The sequence below is a fragment of the Sphaeramia orbicularis genome, chromosome 5, assembly GCF_902148855.1.
Source record: "Sphaeramia orbicularis chromosome 5, fSphaOr1.1, whole genome shotgun sequence".
NCBI classification, from domain to species: Eukaryota; Metazoa; Chordata; class Actinopteri; order Kurtiformes; family Apogonidae; genus Sphaeramia; species Sphaeramia orbicularis.
In genome coordinates this window covers 33121579-33143217 of record NC_043961.1, presented here as the reverse complement: position 1 = coordinate 33143217, position 21639 = coordinate 33121579, and the positions used below count along the sequence as shown (strand labels likewise).

General features: G+C 37.0%; 2 protein-coding genes across 4 annotated transcripts in view; both read left to right on the top strand.

Annotated features, from left to right (window-relative positions):
* Window positions 1-2358: 2358 nt before the first annotated feature.
* On the top strand, window positions 2359-11577 carry ptgis (prostaglandin I2 (prostacyclin) synthase). 2 transcript variants are annotated; one of them, XM_030134645.1, is made up of 10 exons: window positions 2359-2420; window positions 4232-4355; window positions 4782-4957; window positions 5075-5221; window positions 5335-5447; window positions 5571-5752; window positions 9506-9668; window positions 9985-10166; window positions 10640-10791; window positions 11291-11577. In XM_030134645.1, the coding sequence occupies exons 2-10, from the start codon at window positions 4326-4328 to the stop codon at window positions 11448-11450; spliced, it is 1305 nt and encodes a 434-aa protein (XP_029990505.1). In that variant the 5' UTR covers window positions 2359-2420; window positions 4232-4325; the 3' UTR covers window positions 11451-11577. The 2 variants fall into 2 exon arrangements, with proteins under 2 accessions (XP_029990505.1, XP_029990504.1); XM_030134644.1 differs by lacking the exon at window positions 2359-2420 and adding an exon at window positions 3346-3498.
* A 1418-nt stretch (window positions 11578-12995) lies between these two features.
* Window positions 12996-21639, top strand: part of kcnb1 (potassium voltage-gated channel, Shab-related subfamily, member 1) — a 48230-nt gene continuing 39586 nt past the window's right edge. The window contains exons 1-3 of one of the 2 annotated variants that reach the window (XM_030134642.1): window positions 12996-13014; window positions 13281-13345; window positions 18384-19038. In XM_030134642.1, the coding sequence (XP_029990502.1) occupies window positions 18439-19038 (600 nt within the window). In that variant the 5' untranslated portion in view covers window positions 12996-13014; window positions 13281-13345; window positions 18384-18438. The remainder of the gene's footprint in view (window positions 13015-13280; window positions 13346-18383; window positions 19039-21639) is intronic. The other variant, XM_030134643.1, reaches the window with a different exon arrangement.

The window sequence follows — 21639 nt, the reverse complement described above, 5'->3', positions numbered from 1 at the left end:
GGCTACTTTTTGGCTGGATTATGGGGATTTAGGGCTTTTCTGGGACAATTATGGCTATATTTTGGAAGTCCACAATTAGTTTTAGATGAATTTTGGCTTCCTTCTGGTTTGATTTTGGCTTGCCTATTTTGGGCCATTTAGGGCCCATCCATCCGCCCAGAACTTTGCCAAAATGGCATGCCATTTTTGGGCCAGATTTAAGCCATAATGATTTTGCTATCTGGGAAGCTATAAAAGCATTCTGTCAATGAGTGGAAGAAAAAGGGATGTGATTTAACCCTTTAAATCCTAAACCTCAAATGGTCCACCTGGACTATTGTTCTTATTTTGACTATAAAAAGGTTAAAAAAAAAATATCCTGTGAGTGAGTCTGTTTGTCCATTTTTCTAGAGCACTTTTCCCTCCAGATTTTTCAAAATGTAGCAGTCATTTACAATTTACTGCATGTTATAATACTGCTAAAGCAGCTTCTTCTCTAGCTTCTAGTACAAGTGTGAGTAAAATTACCATAATGACCAAATAAACCTGTAAAGCACAACATATCAGGTTTCAAAAACAGTCGGAATTTTTCCAATTGCACAAACAGTGAAGAGTTACAGCCATCCAAACTGCATATGCACAAGATGTGCCAGCAATGACACGTCAGGTTTTAAAGAGTTAAATAATTTCACCTGTGAAAGACAGACTGGCTGTGCATCACTTCATGCTTCTTCCTCCCTCTTAGATCTCTTAATTTAATAAATTTGAATAGTTTTAAAGGAGGATTTTGAATTTACAACCTGCTTATGGTTCTTGGATTATTCTAAGTTAGGACAGTGACATGTCAGGCACTTCCTTCAGCCTATTTCTGGGCAGATCGTATCCTTATCTGCAAATGAGAATTGGGCAGACAGATCATTTTCAGGAAATCTGTAGACTACTGTCTGACTGTGACAAGGGCTAACGCTGGAAAAGAGCCCAGGAAAAAATCTGCAGGAGAGCCGTTCAGTCTCACCAAGCAAGCTACGCTCCAACTTTTAATTTCCTGAGCTTACTCACCAATCCTTGCCCTTGGCCTTGGGAGTGAACCTAATAAAAGATTGTGTGGGTTTTAAAATAATGGAGAAAAATGGTGTGTTTATGATATAAGCCTTTACTTATCATCACTACGTTTACCAGGAGAAAACAGGTCTCTTTGTAGGAAGATGACAAAGATCCCAGACTGCAGCCTGTGTAAATGTATTCACACATTCACATAATGCAGTTCATCGCTGTAGGCTACCACACCTAAAGGCAGTAAAGTGAAATGATTTAGTGTCACTTGAATGTTTTCAACCTTCACATGCCAATGTTGGCCTCTGACAATAATGTCCATCATAGTGTTAGTAGTAGGACATCAGTAATTGGGAGATGTTATACAGGTTACAACAGTCAATACATCACTTGTGTATTAAATGTGAGGGTATGTTTTGTGACATTCTGCCCCAGGCTGTTTGATTAAAGTCATTTCATTTCCGGTACACCACATGCAGATTCTATGGAAGAGGCCACTTATGTGGTTATTAACATAATAATAGTATTATCACTGAGTCACTTACACTGGCTTATACAACTGAACTCATCCCTTTCTTTGGGAATTATCAAGACTATAACCTAATATCAACCCCATTTGATCCTGAAGAATAAAAGGAGAAAAGTGGGATCTTTTGCTTGTTGATAGACCATTTATTAGTATGTAGCAAGAACAAATAAACATCAAAAACACATCCTACAGAAAAGTACCCTGAAAAGGGCTGGACAGGTTTGCAGAATTAAGCAGCCTCCATTGAGCTGTTAGACTTATAAGAACCCTTACTTGTTGGCAACTTGCATTAAGTTATATAGGCCTAATGTGAAGAGAATAAAATGCAGATGAAATCCTTGACCTTACCATACATGACACTCACATCTAAGATAATTTAAAATAGGAAAACGATTAGAGTAAACTGTACATTGCATGGACTGCTTCATTATTTGTAGTAAAATGTAGTAGGAACTGAAGTTTCAGTTTTAGTTGCTGGTCCGGTCGTATTGAGTGGTGCACACACAGTTAGCCGCATGCTAGTTGTTGATCCTGTAGCAATGTAATCTAGTGTTGTTTACTGTTTACGGTCTCTTAAATTAAAAATTGTTTTGTAAACCAGTCTTTCGTTCTACTCGTATGCTTCTGGACAGTGTGTCTTTAAAAACCAACAAAAGCTGAACAGTAATTGAATCGGCTAAACGTAATGACGTTTATTATTGATTTTGCTAAACACAATAGTACTTGTATCTTTGACATTATTTAACACAATATAAATATTATCTGCAAATGTAATGTTTGTCTTATTTTGTCAGAAACTGATAGGACAGCAGAGATAACTTCAGGGTCCACTATCGAACATTTTCCCAGTCGCTGGAAGGTGAGGTATAGTATGTGTTCAGTCTACCCTCTGGTGGTACAGTGAACGCAGCACACCCTTCTTTTACAATTAAAAAATAACTACTACCATTATTTCATCTATGTTATAATAGTTTGATTACTGTTTTTCCAACACATTACTGTTTATGTATTAATTTAGTGCATTTCCTTAAGGTCTTCTCAGCAACCATACAGTCAAGGCTATTTTTTTTTTTTAGAGACAATGAATGACAAAAATTGACACTCATAACATGTCTTAAATTGTCCAGTGATAGTTTATGAAACCTACAATTATATATCACATATTATTTATAAATATACTAAAACTTGGTCTTTCAAATGAAGTAGGAATGTTTCCTTAATCTGCAAACAAGAATATGTGTTACATTTAATGACACTTAGAGGGTTTGGGGAACTTTATCAGAGGTTTCAATACAGCAGTATCACTGTGTCAGTGTGACACTTATGCTAGTCATCTTGACGTTGATAAATATAGATATGTCACAGTCTTACAGTAAAATCTAATGTTACCATAAAAAGGTTTCATTTCAACAAACCTGAGGGTATGAATGACTCATTGTGAAACATGTGCCCTGACATCAACCCTTACTAAACGAAACATAGCTCTGAACTTTCATGATGTCACTGCTGTGAAATGTTCAGCCAAGTCACTGTGCCTGGTTCTGTATGAATTACACAGGAAACCGTACTTCAGGAAAGTGTAACAACATCAAACTGAGATTTAAATGGCAAGAAAAATAAAAAAGTAATTTGTTATCTTTGGGGTTGAGTAATTTCTGCATGTTTGTCATCATGTCACCCTTTTGTGGTGTCTGACACTATCTCCTGTAGGATATTGTGCAACACTTTTTGTCAACAGCCACTCCTTTCCACGCCCACTGAAAAGTAGCACTTATAGTTGAGCCGGGCTCAGGATATAAGTGGGTTCCCAGCGGCTATGAAGTAAATTATCTCAGAGACAGCAAGAGAGGCACGCTTTGTGGAAACATGTTATGGACAATATTCTTACTGCTTAATGGACTGTTTGTACTTGTTCTAATTTGGTCTTCTCGCTCAAGGTAAAGACATTCATTTATATATAATTTTTGTAAATATTAACCAATTAGCAAAGATTCATAGGTTGCATAGTATGAGATATTTTGTAAAAAAAAAAAAAAGTAATATGGTATGTGTGTCCATTTAGAAAAGCTTAATGAATGTTTATAATAATAATAATAATTATAATAATAGTAATTTCAATAAATACAAAGTTCAAACTTTTAAACTAATACTGCATAATAGATAAAAGAACTGTAAAATTAAGTTCAGTGTTTAGTCAACAGTATAAACTCACATATTTGTTTGTAATTTACACTGTTGCCCATAAAGTTGAAATTGAATATTTTTATCTCTTTGAATGAAATGATTGCAACCATGTGATTTATTCTTGATAGATTAAGTGTAACTGAGACTTAGTATGTATTCATTGTAGCTGGTTAAAGGTGATTACTGATGTGTATAAATAGGAATAAAAAAGAGGAATGAGTATGAACACAAAATTATTCCAACTTTATGGACAAGAGTTTATTATAAAGAGTCTAAAACATAAGACGTTGTACATGATATAATCTGACTGATAAAATCTGTTACGCTCATGGCCTATGTGTTATGCAGCTTCTCAGTTGGTTTCTTTGGGCATGACATGTTTTTCTTTCAAATGTACTGGTTGAAATACAGTATTTGAATGAACAGAATGTACATCAACCCACTCTGTTTTGTTTTTTTTTTGTTTGTTTTTTTTTCCCCTGACAGACAGAAAAATGAGCCACCCCTTGACAAAGGACCTATTCCATGGCTGGGACATGCCCTTACATTTCGAAAAGATGCTGCAAAGTTTCTGGCCAAGATGAAAACGAAACATGGGGATATCTTTACAGTAAGTTTCCACAGAGTCAGTACACCTATTGTGAAACATTTGCATCCACATCAAAAAGAGGTTTTTGTTTTAGCAAATGTGATTATCAAATGATGTGGGTGAGTGTATGAAATTATTTTAAAGAGGAAGTAGGCTTTACGTGGTATGAACAGTGTTTTTATTCAACAAGACATTAATGTGAACTGATGGCAGGAAAATAATACCCTTTACTGGTTTACATCCAAATTAATATCGAATTTATAATTCTTTACAAACCATCACCATCTTTTTTCCTTGCTGAACAAAATGTTTCACTGAATAAACCCTCCAGCAAAAAATGGATTTGATTCTAATTAAAAGAAAATGAAGAATAGATTTTTAAGTGTTATTAAAACAGAAGCTTGCATGCACATTTTCACATTAGCACACTAATTTTTCTCTCTCCAGCTGCGTGTTGCAGGTAAATATGTGACAGTGCTGCTCGACCCAGACTCCTACGACGCTGTACTGTATGACTCAGTTTGCTTGGATAACAGTCAATGCAAAAACCAGTTGCTGAAAAGGATCTTCAGTCTGCAGCTGCCAAACATAAAGCCTACAACTGAAAGAAGATGGATGGAACAGTAATTAGTTCATCTTTTAATTATAGATCTGATTAATACCAAATAATGGAAAAACCAAAAAACAAATCATACTAAATTGGATCTTGTAGATTTTAATATTGTTTTTGTTCTGTTCAGGCATTTTCAAGGTCTCAGTCTTTCACGGCTCAGCATTTCCATGAACACCAACCTCCAAAACCTGCTGCTGAATGACTGGAAAGGCTGCAGCCCCACAGAGTGGAGAGAGGAGGGACTGTTCAGCTTCTGTTACAGCCTGCTGTTCAGGTGACATGACATTAAAAGGATTTAAAAGATTAGCTCGGGTTTAAATGTTTATAGCATCAAGAGTGACACACTGTTTACGGTATTGGCTTCATTGTGTTTTTGTTGTCACTCAGGGCGGGGTATCTTACATTTTTTGAGAGAAGAAACGATGCTACTGCAGTTTACAAAGAATTCCGCAAGTTTGATGATCTTCTTGCCAAACTGGCTCGCTGCTCACTCAAGCGAGGTAAGTTATGAAAGACTGCAGAGGCATCATCATTTTTTTTTTTTTTTTTTTTTTTCAAATGCACCACTACACAACACAACTACACAGGTGCAGTAGTTGAATTTATGTATTTATCCCCAACAGATGAACGTAGGACAGTCATGTCAACTCAAGAGCGACTGTGGGAGCTTCTGTCCTCAAACTGGTCGAGTGAAGAGTCAGAGTCGAACTCCTGGCAGCAGAGCTACCGGCAGTTTCTGCAGGAAGAAGGAGTGGATGCTGAAATGCAGAACAGAGCTTTACTGCTGCAGCTGTGGACCACACAGGTGAGAACTGTTTTATTATCACTAAACCACAAACACAATGTCTCACTGTGGAACCAGAGCACACAAACTTACCACACCCAGATAATACACTCGCATTCCACTGCATGGTGTTCAGCCCACTGACAATACACAGGTCACAGTGGATTCTTCTCTGCCAGCTAGTCAGAGCTACATGCTGCAACCTGTTATACAGAGGAATTGTTGCCAGTTTTGATTATACCTTTTGGTTTCCATGACATCATGTAGTAAGATTAGTGACTGCATAAGTCAACAGTTTGTAATAGAAATGTATTAGTCAGTTGGATTCACTTCCTCTTTTTCCCTTGCTCACTCCGTTCCAGGTTCACATACCTCCAAATTAATGCAGTCAGTCAGGTTTTTTTAATAGGCCAAGAATGCGCTACAAAGAGCTACAAATGCTTTTAATCTGATTCTGTTGGTAGTGTTTAAAGGTGCATCTCTCTTAGACTCTGGGTCACAAACCTTGACTTTACCCACAACCCCCCCCCCCCCCCCTCATTTGTTAATAATATTTTTTAATGTAATTGTCATTATTAACAAAGATGCCGGCAGCAGAACCAACAATAGAAAGGCGTGAAAAAAAAAAAAGAAAAAAAAAAGAAAAAGCTTTATAGTAAAGGAACTGGTTGTACGTCTTAAGTAAAAGTGGAAAGTACATTATCTGAAATGTTGCATAAAAGTGAAAACAATTTCTGTGCAAAGCAAACTGAACCTCACATCATTATAATATATGCTGACTGTACTTTGCCCATAAAGTTGGAATAAAATCATTTTTCCTCTTCACATGAAATGATTGCGATAATGGGATTTATTCTTTATAGATAAAGTGTAACTAGGACTCAGTACTTAATTATTGTACCTGGTCAAAGGTGATCACTGATGTGTATAAATAGGAATGAAAAGAAGAATGTGTCCAAAAACAAAACTAATTCAAATGTATGGGCTAGAATAGAATAGAATAAAATAGAATAGAATAGAATAGATCTTTATTGTCACTGTCACAGGAACAATGAAAGTCAGGTTAGCAGCTCTGTTCTGTCTAGCAGCAAAAAAGACTGTATAAACATATCACACAAAATACTGAAAAAATGTAGGCATGTGCAAATAGCTCCAAGGATAAAATATTAACAGTGATCCCACAGGGTCTTAAAAAGTCTTAAAAGTCTTGAATTTACAAATCTACATTTAATACCTTAAAAAAGTCTTTAAAAGGTATTAAATTTGATATGGTAGGTCTTAAGTTATATTGCCATAAACTTGTTAGCTGTATTGTGTCTGAATGTGTCTGTTAAACGTCCAAACTGCACTGAAAGTAACGTTAGTTGACTCAGTTCCACCCGTTCCAACTTAACAATATACTTTGAAATTAAGAACTAGGTATCGCTAAGGTTTTAGAAACGATCACAGGGCATTCAGCCCAACACAGAGTGTCACAAAGTTTTGCAAGAATGAAATAGGCTGTGAAATGGGCATTCAATTCTGTTCTAAGTAGTCTTAAAAAGGTTTTAAAATGTCTTAAATTTAACTTGTAGAAACCTTTAGGAACCCTGTATTAAACCTACATATACTAATAAAGTACTACTAAAACCACTGAAATATACAAAAGCTAATTCTATACTACAGATGAGAAATATGTACAACAAATAAGGATATATATACAGGTAAGATGAGGAAAACCAGGTGCATGTGTTGTGAGTATTTCACTGCAATAGGTTGAGTTATATAAATACACCAAGGGACTGTCTTATCTATGTCGTCATCTTCCTAAAATAATTGTGTCATATTTTGACAGACATAACTTTTTTGCCTGAATCATCAAATACTCTTTAGTTTCTGGTTATGTTTTTGTTGTTTTTTCCGAGAAATTGACTACAGACATTGGCGGTTTTAGGAGGGTGATGATGTGTTATCTTTTCATTTCACTGAGGCAGAAATCAGTCTTGATGTTGGGAAGGCGTACAAAGATATAAAATGATATAAAAATTAAAATAATCAATATTTACACTTAAATGCATTACAACTAAATGAACAAGCCTGTTTCGAAAATATTCATTTGTGTTAGAATATAGGGAATAAAAGACACTAATGTAAAGATACTGGAAACTCTACTTATATCGAGAAACTAAGTATTTGTCTTTTATTCACCTTTGGGTGTCACAGCTGAGCAGTTACTCTGAGCTGCCAGGTGGAGGAGCCAGCATGCTGTTGGAGTTCTCATCATACTGTTCAGATCATGCTACATTTTAGCTTTAGTAGCTTTAGCCCTCTTTTAGCCTCCCCATCCTCTTCGTAACAATGAGCGCCTATAACACAGTCTGCAGGAAGTAAATGAAAGAAATCCTAGGCAGGCCACCCGCTGCAGGCTTTTTTTTTTTTTTTTCCATTTGCTCTGCTGGTCTGGGAAACACCACTTCTCCTGCTGTGTGTTTGTTTGTGCTTCATCATGCCTGCTGGGATATTGGAGCACACAGTCTCATTCTGGGATGGAAACTGGAGCACCACTGCAGAGAATAGAGGGATTAGGTGTAAGGCTGGTGCAGAGTGCCAGAGTGAACGTAGCCTATACATGTGTTACAGGCAGACGGCGATATTTCAGAGTCAAGTGAAATGCTAGGATTTCACTGCCACCTCATCGTGAGTCTTGCTCAAGCTGTAGGTTGCTTTTCTCTCGCCATTTGCAAACAATCAATGATATTGACTGTAACCAATATAGACTGTGAGGGATTGATCAATACATTTCTTTTTAGATACATTATTCACAGCATTCACAACAGCAAATATCTATCCCCATACAAATAACATAATAATGAATATTAATAATAAATATAACTCAATACCAGAGCAGCCTTTTCCCCATAAAACCCCACACCCACCTTAGAGCTGGGAGAGTTGTGTCGTTATCTGAGGCCTCAGTGATCTGAAGATCGTAAAGACAGTAGGATGCACCTCTAGTTGCTTTTAGGTATTTGCCCTGGCTGTCAGCGGAGATCTGACCTGAAATGTGCAGAGGTAAAAAGAACAGCTCCCTTAACCCATAGCAATTACTGTCTGACAGGCTCAGGTGTCTCTGCCCAAGAGGCTGACAGCAGTGTCTACGAAGTGTGCTCTGATTCACTGACTTCCCCTTCTATCAGTCATATTCAGTCAGCAGCACTGAGAGGGAATAATGCCTCACATTGTTCATCATATTTACAGTGAATTTATGGCTGACATATCTGTGCATTATACATTTATATACATATGTGATTTACAACCTTTTTTTGTGGAGGTGCATATTTAAGAAATGACAAGCCATTGTCATCCAGTTCACAACCGGTCTTTAAAAGAGGATTTGTGTCTAAATGAACAGTCCTGCATCACCTTAAACAGATAAATCAAACAGACGCATGTCTAATAATCACAACTTTTTTTTTATTGCATGCATTATTAAAAACATTAATGTATTATATACTTTGTAAATGAGACCACATTAATACATTATTTATACACTGTTTTTTTTTTTTTCAAACACTGAATGGATACTACTGTTTTGTACCAGTTTCACTAATATGAACATTCAGTACTTACTATGGAAACATGCTTCTTGTTCAAAGCGGTTTGATAATGCTTCTGTAATGGTCCTGTACATTATATATATGCTGATCCAGATTTCTGTGCAGGACATTTAGGTACAAGCTGACATAAATAAAAGAGTGTGTGCCAAGTGTAATGTTTTTCTTTTTTTTCCTTCAGTGTAATGCTGGTCCAGCTTCCTTTTGGCTCCTTGGTTTCCTTCTCACTCACCCTAAGGCCATGGAGGCTGTTAAATCAGAGATCAGAGGCCTGACTCTGCAGGACAGTTCCCTTCAGCATGCCCCCATCAACCCACTGGAAGGGCTCAGCACACCTGTGTTTGGTACGTAACAGCTGCTAGCAGCCTTCCCAGTTATTCACTTGATGCTCCACCTTGGGGTTTAGCCAATTCAGTGAGATGGAAACACAGGGCTCATTTGACTTGTTTGAAATAACAAGATAAGCGCAGCGTGGTGAAACAATGACAATGACAATGAAAGTTTGACCTTTTATTCAGTTTAAGATAATTGGCTTTTTCATATATTCACTTCGGTGCAGCTGTTTGTACATCTCCTAATTTCACCTGAGGGCGCCGCTGATTTAACTCATACTGACACCCCTCTGACATCATCCACTCTGCTGTCTTTTTCACTCTACAGATAGTGTTCTGAGCGAGACCCTACGGCTCAGCGCCGCCGTCCTGATCAGCAGAGAGGTGGTGCAGGACAAGATCCTGCGCATGGCCAATGGACAGGAGTACCACCTCAGAAGAGGGGACAGGGTGTGTCTCTTCCCCTTCCTCAGCCCCCAAATGGACCAGGACATACATGAAGAACCACAGGTGCTTCTATCACATCTAACAAAATTAGTGTATTCACATTCATGAAGTATATGTACAACATGGAAATACAACTGCTATAAAAACACCCATGGTTCAACACTGTGTGGGACACATCCTCCACTATCATGATACATACTGTGTACCTCCACTGTGATATTTTTAATCCACATTATAGGCAGTCTTAAAGAGGCAGGATTAAGCAGTGTGATTTAAGTCACTGACATGGCTATCCTTTGGGAAAAGCTGGTAAACGCCTTCAAATTAAACAACTAGGAGTTGAGGAGCAAGAGCAGCATCTCAGTATTCCCAGTTCCCAGTGCTCATTCTGTGTATTTACCCCTAGGGTTAGAGTCACATTTAATTTATACTAAAAAATGTGTAAGGGACAACATCCAAACAAGCCTGTTTACATGTCATTAGCATGTACACAACTAATCAATGCCTGCATGTTTTTTCTGCTTGTTTCTCAACAGATGTTTAAGTACGATCGGTTCCTAAATGAAGATAAGACAGAAAAGAAGATATTCTACAAGGATGGAAAAAGGTTGAAACATTACACCTTGCCTTGGGGTGCAGGAGGAAACGTCTGTGTTGGGAAAGAGTTTGCCGTTACAGCCATTAAACAGTGAGTGTAAAAATCCACAGCTTTTCTGTCAGATTCAGATCTAGATTCATGTCTCTGTGATGATGTAACTTTCAAAATACTGCTTTATGATCAAAGCATTTACTGCAATTTCATCCTGATCCCAAAAATCCATCTGCACCTAATATTTTCCCTATTGTCTATCACTCGTTCCTGTTTTCATGTTCTCTATAATTGTTAGCAACAAGCTGTAACTGTGTAATTGCTTATACACTGTGATAAACTGTATGAAAGAGGATAAGAGTAATAGAGTCTGGAGACTGTGTCTTTGGCAGACATCATTTATAGACGTTAAATGTCAAACTTTGTAATCCTCAACCCACAGAGAAGCGGTGATGTTTACTTATAGTGACTTCAGGAATCCACTCTTTGAGATTAACTGACCATTATTCATCATCTAATTCACATTTATACTGTCTGAAAATGTGTTTATCAGTGTGGTTTGTCACTGCCCTAAAGTGCTTTGTCCCTGTGTCTCCAGATTCGTGTTCCTGGTCCTGACTCATCTTGATCTAGAGATGTGTGACCGAGAGGCTAAACTGCCACCAGTTAACCCCAGTCGCTACGGCTTTGGGATCGTTCAGCCGGATGGAGATCTAAAGGTCCGATACAGACTGAAGAAGACACAACACGAACTGTGACTTGTAGCTCTGTAAATACTGTACAAAGACATGTAAAAAGGAAGAAATATTTATTTAATTGTGTATTTAATCAGCGTATCTGTATTTTCTGTATGTTATATATTTGAATAAAATATGAAGAACCTAGTCAGTCTGTCTAATTTGTGAACCTTGTTAAATTAATTTTGTGCTACATCTCGGTGAATATACAGTCACGGAAAAAATTATCAGACCATCAAAAGTCATCAAAAACAATGGTTATGCAATCAAGTATTAACTCCTGTGTGCATCATGTGACTAAAACAGACAGAAAAGAAAACATGGAATGCCTAAAATGCACTGTTTTTGTCAGTACAATGCCATAGCTATCCACGTAAGAACTGAAGTGATTTTGGTTATTATCAAGAAAACAGAAAATGGTTAGATATCATCTCTTAAATTAACCCTTTCATGCATGAATTATGAGAACCCTAATCAAGATTTTTTTCCTGAGTGTTTTTATTCCTCTTAAGGCATGGAAATAAAAGTGATTGAAATATTTTTATGAATCTATTTTTCATGGAGTTACAAAAATATCCACTCAGCTGAACACCATTCATTTAATTTTTGAAGCCAAGAAACATGCATTCACTGTCATACTGTGTGAAAACAATTAAATAATTTTTTTTAATGCTCCTAATCTGATGTTTTCTCACATTTTAACATACTATAATACTAGCTATTACTCACTCAGATAATATGCAAAAAAACAACAACTACTTTTTGTTTTAAAAGAAACTGTTCATTACAGTCTAATTAATTTACACTCAAATATGTTACTGCAGATCAGGTTTATTAAGAACAGGAAAGTTACAGTAAGGATATGACTTGTAATGTATGGGATGATGCATAAGTGTGCACTGTGTTGGTTGATATGAAAGTAAAACAACAAAATCCATGAATATACAAGAGAACAGCTGGAGAGTAGCTGTCCACTGTAGTGACCAGTATGCATGAAAGGGTTAAACTCTTATGAGCTATTTTTGTTATTACATTTGTCCAAACAAACATTTGTACCAGGCATTAAAATGAACAAGAAATTGGAGAAAACAAGAGTGGTCTAATAATTTTTTCCGCCACATAGATTCTGAAAATCACAATGGGATCTACAGTAGAGTATAGAGATGATAACAGTGGTCCAGTCATTTATTGGAAGTAGTTGGATGGTGATGACCAGCTGTGTACAACATGGAGGCTGGACATCAAATTAGGCAACAAAAAACCCCATTCTCTGAACATACTGACATTGATTTTCGCTCATGTTTGCTTTCAGATCATATGACCCGAGGTCACACAGCAGTGGTCTGTCTTTAGACACACTAGCACTGCGTCGTGCTTTTTTTTTTTTTCTTTTTCTTTCTTTCTTTCTTTTTTCTTTTTTTTAAACACCAGTGTGCTCACCACTAAACCGCGGCGGGTGCAGTCAGCCAGCCGTCAGGACGCGGAGCTGAAAGAGTTAATCAGATGTGGATGAGAGCGGTGATGTGCCATGGATCCACCTCCGTTGACATGCGGTGCGTCCTCACACAGCTGACTGGAAACGCAGGTAGTCTGTCCGGATGGGCTCGCGGTGTTACTTGTTGATCTTCTCGCTCGCGGGTGGAACAGGCAGCGGTGCGATGCGCGAGGCAGGAAGGCAGTTGTAGGCAGTAGCTCGTGCTGTGGATCTGTCTGCCATGTCGGAGGCAGAGGAGGGGGAAATGGATTGGGTTAGACCCTGGCAATAGTAAACCAATAACGGCGCCTCCTTTTTTTTTTTTTTTTTTTTTTTTTTGATAAATGCTACTGCCTGATCTCTTTTTCTTCCAGCAGATTGATTGTCCACAGAGCGGTATGTGCTGGTTTGATTCAGTGCAGGATGACAACAACTCAACACGGTATTGTTGGTTTATTTCCATTTTTTTTTTTTTTGGACTTTCAATAATCTATTACCTATCAATTGCAGCCTGATAGATTATCTATTGTTTGTAAGAGTCAGTAATAAAACCGCACCAATATGGAGCAGACAGCCTCTGAAAAACACCAGAACCGTTAAACGATGGGACATTTGCATTCACAACATTGCAGTTTTATGTGATTCAGTGGGTTATTCCTGGATTCAATGTAGCTACGCAACAGTACAGTGTGTACAGGGGAGGGAAAGCGGTTTGTTTTTCATTTTGTGATTTAATGCTGAATTATTTCTATCGAAGCCTTGACTTGGAGCAGCAGGGTGGAGGCTCCTCTGAATGAACATTTCTTTTAAACCGCCTCTCTGCAGCCTGTTACTGCGTGCACAAACAATGTATTTATTCGCAATTATCAAGTCTTTGTTAATGTTTCTGCAGTGTATGTGCACGGTACGGTGATGTAATGCATAGGCCTGACTGTTTTGATGAAGTATTGGAAACTTTATGTGATGGTGATCTTCACATCTCCAGGCCCCAAAGGTGTTGAAGGGTCTTCATGGTCTCGTTCAGACGTAAACAAAAATACATGTAAAATGCGCAGGTTGTGCCACGTCAGCTGCTTCATAAAGTAATGGGTCCTTGGTCATTAGAAGATGGAGGCTATATAGTTTCTTCTCAGACTCAGAGCTGCATCCCCATGGGAGCTCGCAGTGATTCAGGGAAAGAACAGTGCTTCCTGGCGTTTCAGCACCATTAGAGTGGACAGCGCTCACTTTGGACCAAACTCATTACTGTGGCGCGTGCGTCCCCACCCACGGCCCCGCGTGGTGACACATGAGCAAAGATCAACCAGCATGTCAGGAAGGGCAAACGACTTCATACAACAAAATAACCCCAGACATGATCTTTTCTCTTAAATTAGTTGCCATTACTGTTCATACTCTTTTGCAATGTGAAAAGCAGTTTTAGTTAGATGTATTTCCTTTGGCATATACAGGGTGGGGAAGCAAAATTTACAATGAACATTTAGTTGTTTTTTCTCAGCAGGCACTACGTCAATTGTTTTGAAACCAAACATATATTGATGTCATAATCATACCTAACACTATTATCCATACCTTTTCAGAAACTTTTGCCCATATGAGTAATCAGGAAAGTAAACGTCAAAGAGTGTGTGATTTGCTGAATGCACTCGTCACACCAAACGAGATTTCGAAAATAGTTGGAGTGTCCATAAACACTGTTTATAATGGAAAGAAGAGAATGACTATGAGCAAAACTATTAGGAGAAAGTCTGGAAGATACTATTAAAGAAGAATGGGAGAAGTTGTCACCCGAATATTTGAGGAACACTTGCGCAAGTTTCAGGAAGCGTGTGAAGGCAGTTATTGAGAAAGGAGGACACATAGAATAAAAACATTTTCTATTATGTAAATTTTCTTGTGGCAAATACATTCTCATGACTTTCAATAAACTAATTGGTCATACACTGTCTTTCAATCCCTGCCTCAAAATATTGTAAATTTTGCTTCCCCACCCTGTAAGAGCAAACATCAACCAAAATATAAGAGAGGACAAATAACTTTATACAAAGAAATAACCCCACAACTTGTGTTTTCTATGAGATTAGCAGCCATTAGTGGTGATACTCTAATGCAGGGGTGTCAAACTCAATTTAGTTCAGGGCCAGATTCAGCTAAATTTGATCTGAAATGGGCCAGACCAGTAAAATAATAACATAAGAATATATAAATAATGTCAACTACAAACTTTTCTCTATGTTTTAGAGCAAAAAAAGTTAATTTACATTATGAAAAGGTTTACATCTACAAACTATCCTTTCAAAAGATGTGAATAACATGAACAAACTGAAAAAATAAGTGTAATTTTAACAATATCATGCCTCAGTTTATCATTTACACATGTACATTATAACTTACAGATCACAGTGGATCTACAAACACACAAAACATTGAGTAACAGGCAGAATATTGTTAAAATTGTATTTGCTTCTCTTAAGACTGAAATGTCTTGTAGACTGAAATTGTTATTCGCATTTTTTGTAAAATAATACTTTTTTTTAAGTGTAAATACATGAAAATATTTACATTTACAAAGAGAAACATTTTTGTCATTGTTTCTGTGTTGTTATGATAGTATTTTACCGGTGTGACCCACTTGAGATTGAATTAGTCTGAATGTGGAACCTGAACTAAAGGGATTGTTAATATCTTAGTGTAATTTTTGCATTTCACAAATTCATCCCAAGGGCTGGACTGGACCCTTTGGCGCCCCCGGGCCACATGATTGACATCTCTGCTGCAATGGGGTGGGAACTTTTATTTATAAGATTTATTTCATTTGCTGCATAAGATAAGATAAGATAAGATAAGATAAGATAAGATAAGATAAGATAAGATAAGATAAGATAAGATAAGATAAGATAAGATAGTCCTTTATTTGTCCCACAAAGGGAAATTCCAGATTTAAAGCAGCAATTGTGGAGTACAAACAAAGCACACAAGAGCAAAAAAGAACAAAAATCAAAAATACAGACAAAACAAAAAAGCTATAAATACTATTCATGATATGACATGTAGAAAAACATCAACCAAAAATGTTAGGAAGGACAAACAACTTCATACAAAAAAAAAAGCCCAGAACATGTGTTTTCTTATTGTATTGCAATGTGGTGTTAAGTTTTAATTAGATTTTGTTTTCCTTTGCAGCATGATATGACATATATGACACACAGGAGCAAAAATTACAAAATGTAAGGATTGACAAACAACGTCATACAAAAAAAATAACATAAAATAAAATCACAGAATTGTGTTTTCTATTAGATAAATGTCCATTGGTACACACAGTATACTAAAAATGTGGTAAGAACTTTTATATAGATTTATTTCTTGCAGCATAATATGTGACATGGAAGAAAATATCAACTTAAATGTCAGGAAGGACAAACAACTTCATACAAAATAAATGAATAAATAACCCCAGAACTCGTATTTTCTATTAGATTAATGGTCATTAGTCCTCATACGCCATTGCAATGTAATGGGTAGTTCTATGTAGATTTATTTCTTTTACAGCATGGCAAGACATGCAGGAAAACATCAACTAAAATGTTAGGAAGGACAAACCACTTCATACAACTAAATAAAGCCACACTTTGTTATGTTAGTAGCCATTAGTGTTCATACTCTATTGCAATGTGGGGGGAACTTTTATTTACATTTCTCATTATCCCGCTTAATATGACTGTATCACAGACCGTGACTCATCTCAGTGCAGGTGTTAGTGATTGGGGTCATGTTTCGCAAAATTCAAAGCAGATGATTTAGAATATGTAATAGCAGTGACATTTTTGTGATAATATATAATGCACAGGATCCATTCCCAAACCGTTGTCTTTGTGTCACAACAATACATTAGTGTGTCAAACAACTTTACAGCAATTTATTGTACTGAGTGTTTACATTGTCATCTTATAATTTCACTTATAGTAGTAAAACTGGTAAAAGCATAAAACAATGGGATATTTTTTAGATAATAATGTAATTTGTCTGTCTCTTGCCCCCTTTTAGTCCCTCTTAACCCATAAAGACCCAGTGTTACTTTTATGTCAGTTCTCAAATGACATTTTCTCTATATTTAACCTTTCTTAAGTGATTTATCAACATTAATTCATAATATTATCCTCTGTATTTTATATTTTATCCGTATAAATCAGATATTTTCCAATATTTAATTTATTGATCATGTAGATGTTCACAAAAGTTCAGATTAAAGTTGAGTGTTATTATATCAAAACAGAGAAAACAGCATAAAAAATTACTTTTTCAGTAAAATCTATCATTAACTGAACATAAATCCAGCGTCTCCATCCACTGTCATTGATCCAACTCCATGGGTTTTACTGGTGAATCAATGTTATAGAAGATGATGGCACTTCCAAGTTCACTATGGAGCCTCTGAACGTCCAAATGGGTCATATATCTGATGACCATGAAAGATGACAAACTGCATTTTACACCAATTATTGACATGTATTGATAGGTTTAGTGGATCAACAGGTATTAAACAGTTTACATCAGTAGATGGCTTTAATTGCCAGTGGCTGTCTGGGTCTTTACGGGTTAAACAATGACTTTTAATCCTTACTTCCAGGACCCTGCAATTCTTTGCTACTTCAATTCTACTTTAATGTTACGATAATACTCTAAAGTGTTTTTTAAGCTTTCTTGGCTTTAGTTTGCTAGTTCTCCATTAGTCATATAACAATATTAGATAACAATATTAGATTAAGGTGAAAGGTGAAAGGACTTTAAAGACTTTTGTGCATAAAAATGTAATAACAATTAAAGAATAATTTGTTATTTGTTGGTTCCAATCACACAAGGTAAAGCAGAAAAACCTACTCAATAAGGTGGTTAATGTCTGCACCAAAATAACTGGCACTGCTCAAAAAACTCTACAGGACCTTTACAACAAACAGTTGTATACAAAAGCAGAATCCATCTTGTTAGATTGCTCTCATCCTCTTCATCAACAGTTTCAGTTTCTTCCATCTGGTTCACTTCTCAGACTTCCACTTGCTAAAACTAACAGATACTAACAATCCTTTGTACCTTCAACTATTGCCATATTAAACTCCAGGAGAAAAAGATAGTCTACCTGTAGTGTTGGTTTTAACTCTCTGTGTTTTTATTGGTTTGAAATCTTGTGGTTTTATATTTATATTTTCTATCTGCATTTTTTACCCTTATTGATTGAGTATATGTATTTTATTATATATTTATATATTTGATCGATTGATGTGTATTTCTGTGTTACTCCCACTGTTGCACAGCAATTGCCCCATTAAAAGGATTGATGATTGACTGATAAATATTTTGAAATATAGGTATGATATAATTCATGCCCATATTTCACTTCTTGGAGCCTGTTGATTTGTATGTGACCCCCTACGGTACAATTCTTATCTTACAACATTAACTCTTTGTATCTTTTCTTTTAGATATGATAATGAAAGAAAAGTGGATCAACATTAGTCCATAACCCTGGGTGTTTGGATGCTTCCACAAATTCGAGTCATCATGGAGAAATCCTTGGCAGAGTTAAATAAACCTGGCTCCCGGTCAACGTCATCGCTACCACCTGAGCCGGTGGACATCCTTCGCAACAAGTCATGTTTCCGCAGGGTCAGGCTGAATGTCGGGGGTCTCCCACATGAAGTCCTGTGGCGAACGTTAGATAGGTTACCAAGAACACGCCTGGGAAAGTTAAGAGACTGCAACACCCATGAGTCTCTGATGGAAGTTTGTGACGACTACAACCTAGATGAGAACGAGTACTTTTTTGATAGACATCCAGGTGCATTCACTTCAATTCTGAACTTTTATCGCACGGGTAAGTTGCACATGATGGAGGAAATGTGCGCCCTGTCATTCAGTCAAGAGCTTGACTACTGGGGCATCGACGAGATCTACCTGGAGTCGTGCTGCCAGGCCAGATACCACCAGAAGAAGGAACAAATGAACGAGGAACTCAAAAGAGAGGCAGACAATTTAAAGGACAGAGAGGGGGAAGAATTTGACAACACATGTTGTGCTGAAAAACGAAAGAAACTTTGGGATCTCCTGGAAAAGCCCAGCTCATCGGTTGCAGCAAAGGTATGTATGGAAAGATGTGCAAAAGATAAATTAGTGATGATCTTGAGGAATTCTCTGACAGCATGAAGACCAATAGACCAACCTTCTTTCATAGTGTGTGTGTCTTTTCAGTTGTGTAAAGCCCAAATAGGAACACAACATTTTGCACCATTGAAAAATTCTCCTCAGACCTACTAACATCAAAAGACATGGTTTCACAAAGTGGGTCAGCAAGAATACCTGCATGTCTGAGACTTTTATTCTGTACTATTGTCATTGTTCCAAGATTAGAACACAAAGGGTATGAACGGTATAAAAATACAGAGGAGGTTATTTCACAGAGTTGGGTCTGGACACCATTAACTCCCATTATCACTAGGTTTTGTTTTTATTTTTTGCTTTTAACTACCTTGACACGATGCACTGTTTATAATCTGCTGGGATTCAGTATCATTAACTTGATTTGAAAATGTGCTTTCCATAGCGATGCTTGTCTTTTGTAACCTCACATCCTTTTGTTTTTGACCTTTTGCATGGCAGTCATTCACCAACAATTCATGTAATTATCATATCACTACACCGCCGACTCTAAAAACATGACATATATTTGAATTATGAAACACTTTATTTTTTTCCTGTTTTCTGAAAGTTCTCTATTCATGACAATCCTGCCCTGCATCATCTTGAGCCAAACAAATCTGAGATATTCTGCAGGAGGCTGGGGTATTGGAATATATGTTTATGCACATAAATAGCACATCAGAAATGATTTAGGGTTGTTTGAATGATTTAGATCAGGGGTGTCAAACTCATTTTAGTTCAAGGGCCACATTCAGCCTGATTTGATCTCAAGTGGGCCGGACTAGTACAATAATAACAGTGAAAACAGTTAAATTATATTATGATCAGGTTTACATCTACAAAGTTTACTTAAAAATCTGAATAACACGAACAACTTGAATTGTCTTAAATAAACAAATGCAATTTTATCAATATTATGCCTTGGTTTTTCAGTTTATCATTAACACATGTTCGTTACAATAGCATAAAACATTTCGTAACAGGCAGAATATTGGTAAAATTGCATTTACTTTTCTTAAGACATTTCCGTTTGATCATATTTGTTCAGGTTATTCACATATTTTGTAAAAGTATAGTTTGATGACTTAAAAAAATTTCATGTAATTTTACTTTTTTTTTTACACCAATAAAACAAAGGGAAAATTTGGGGTTGTCATTATTTATAGGTTGTTATAATATTTCACTGGTCTGAACCATTTGAAATCTAATTGGACTCTATGTGTCTGTATGTGGAACCTGAATTAAAATGATTTTGACACCACTGACTGTTAATATCTTCAGTGCAATTGTTGCATTTCACAAATTCATCCCACGGGCTGGATTGGACCCTTTGGTGGGCCGGATTTGGCCCCCGGGCCGCATGTTTGACACCTGTGATTTAGATAAATCAGGTCTGGGGAGGAGCCTTTGTGTAAGAAACATAAGTTTGAGGTGTATTGTTAGTAACTGAAGCCCATGTTATTTGTGAGAAAGCAGCCAGACCACACAGATGAACTAATTTGTAATTACTGAATTATTACCATACAGCAGCTGCCAGACTTTAAATTTCCTTTTGTTCTGTGCTGATTTGAAGCACTATCTGGGTGAATTAGCATGAAACCCTGCATTTTGCATTGTGCCCCCAGTCATAATAAGTGCACACTGTTTTGCTCATAATTTCACTGGCTGTAAGCCATTTTTGAGCGTGCTAACTTCCGTCAGCTGTACTCACCCTTAGTCTGTGCCAGGAAACTCATAGCTGGCACTCAGCAGGTTTTTCACAGAGCCACACCTGCAACTGCAACTTGGAGACCACAGCAGTGTTAAACATACTGTAGGCAGGCTTTGATCACACTCTCCGAGGTTGGATTGGATGGATCAAAGACAACGCTGCCTCCAATACTGCTCAAAATGTTTTTAAGAGTAGACTGCCTTGTTTAGCTTGCAGCGATCATTGTACAGGAAATGAAACTATTAGCAGTTTGTGCTGGCTTATGCTTTGCTTTGAGGATCTGTGAGAGGTGTCAGTGCTTCCCACAAACAGACTGAGACGAGTGCGGTGAGTCTGTCAGTGGAATGTCTTCTTCATAGGAATCAAAGAGATGTAAAAATCAATGTTTATTGTGTTACAGCGAAGAAAATGCTGTTGCCTACAAAACGGAGATGACCACTTTGAGTCGACCATACATCGCTGTCTCCATTATCACATCCTGATATCTGCAATCTATCAAAATATGACTGGAGAATAGATTTCAAGTACTTCACCGAGATTAGAGTATTCTTCGCTTTGAATAATGACACAGCAAAGCGCTTGTGCATATTGTTTCCGACAAATTTATGGCTCTCAGTTGCCACCCTTTGATGAGCGGTTACAGTAAAGAAGTGTTCGGCTCTGCTGTAAATTCACATCATCTCTTAATTTTAGCATCATTATAAGCTGATTGAATAGTGCCAGAAGAAAGAGCAGCCTGAACACAGCAGGAAGTAGAGTTTATCAATTCCTAATTAACTTAAAAGTGCAAACTGCTAAAAGCACTGGTATGGGTTGATGAATTGTCTTTG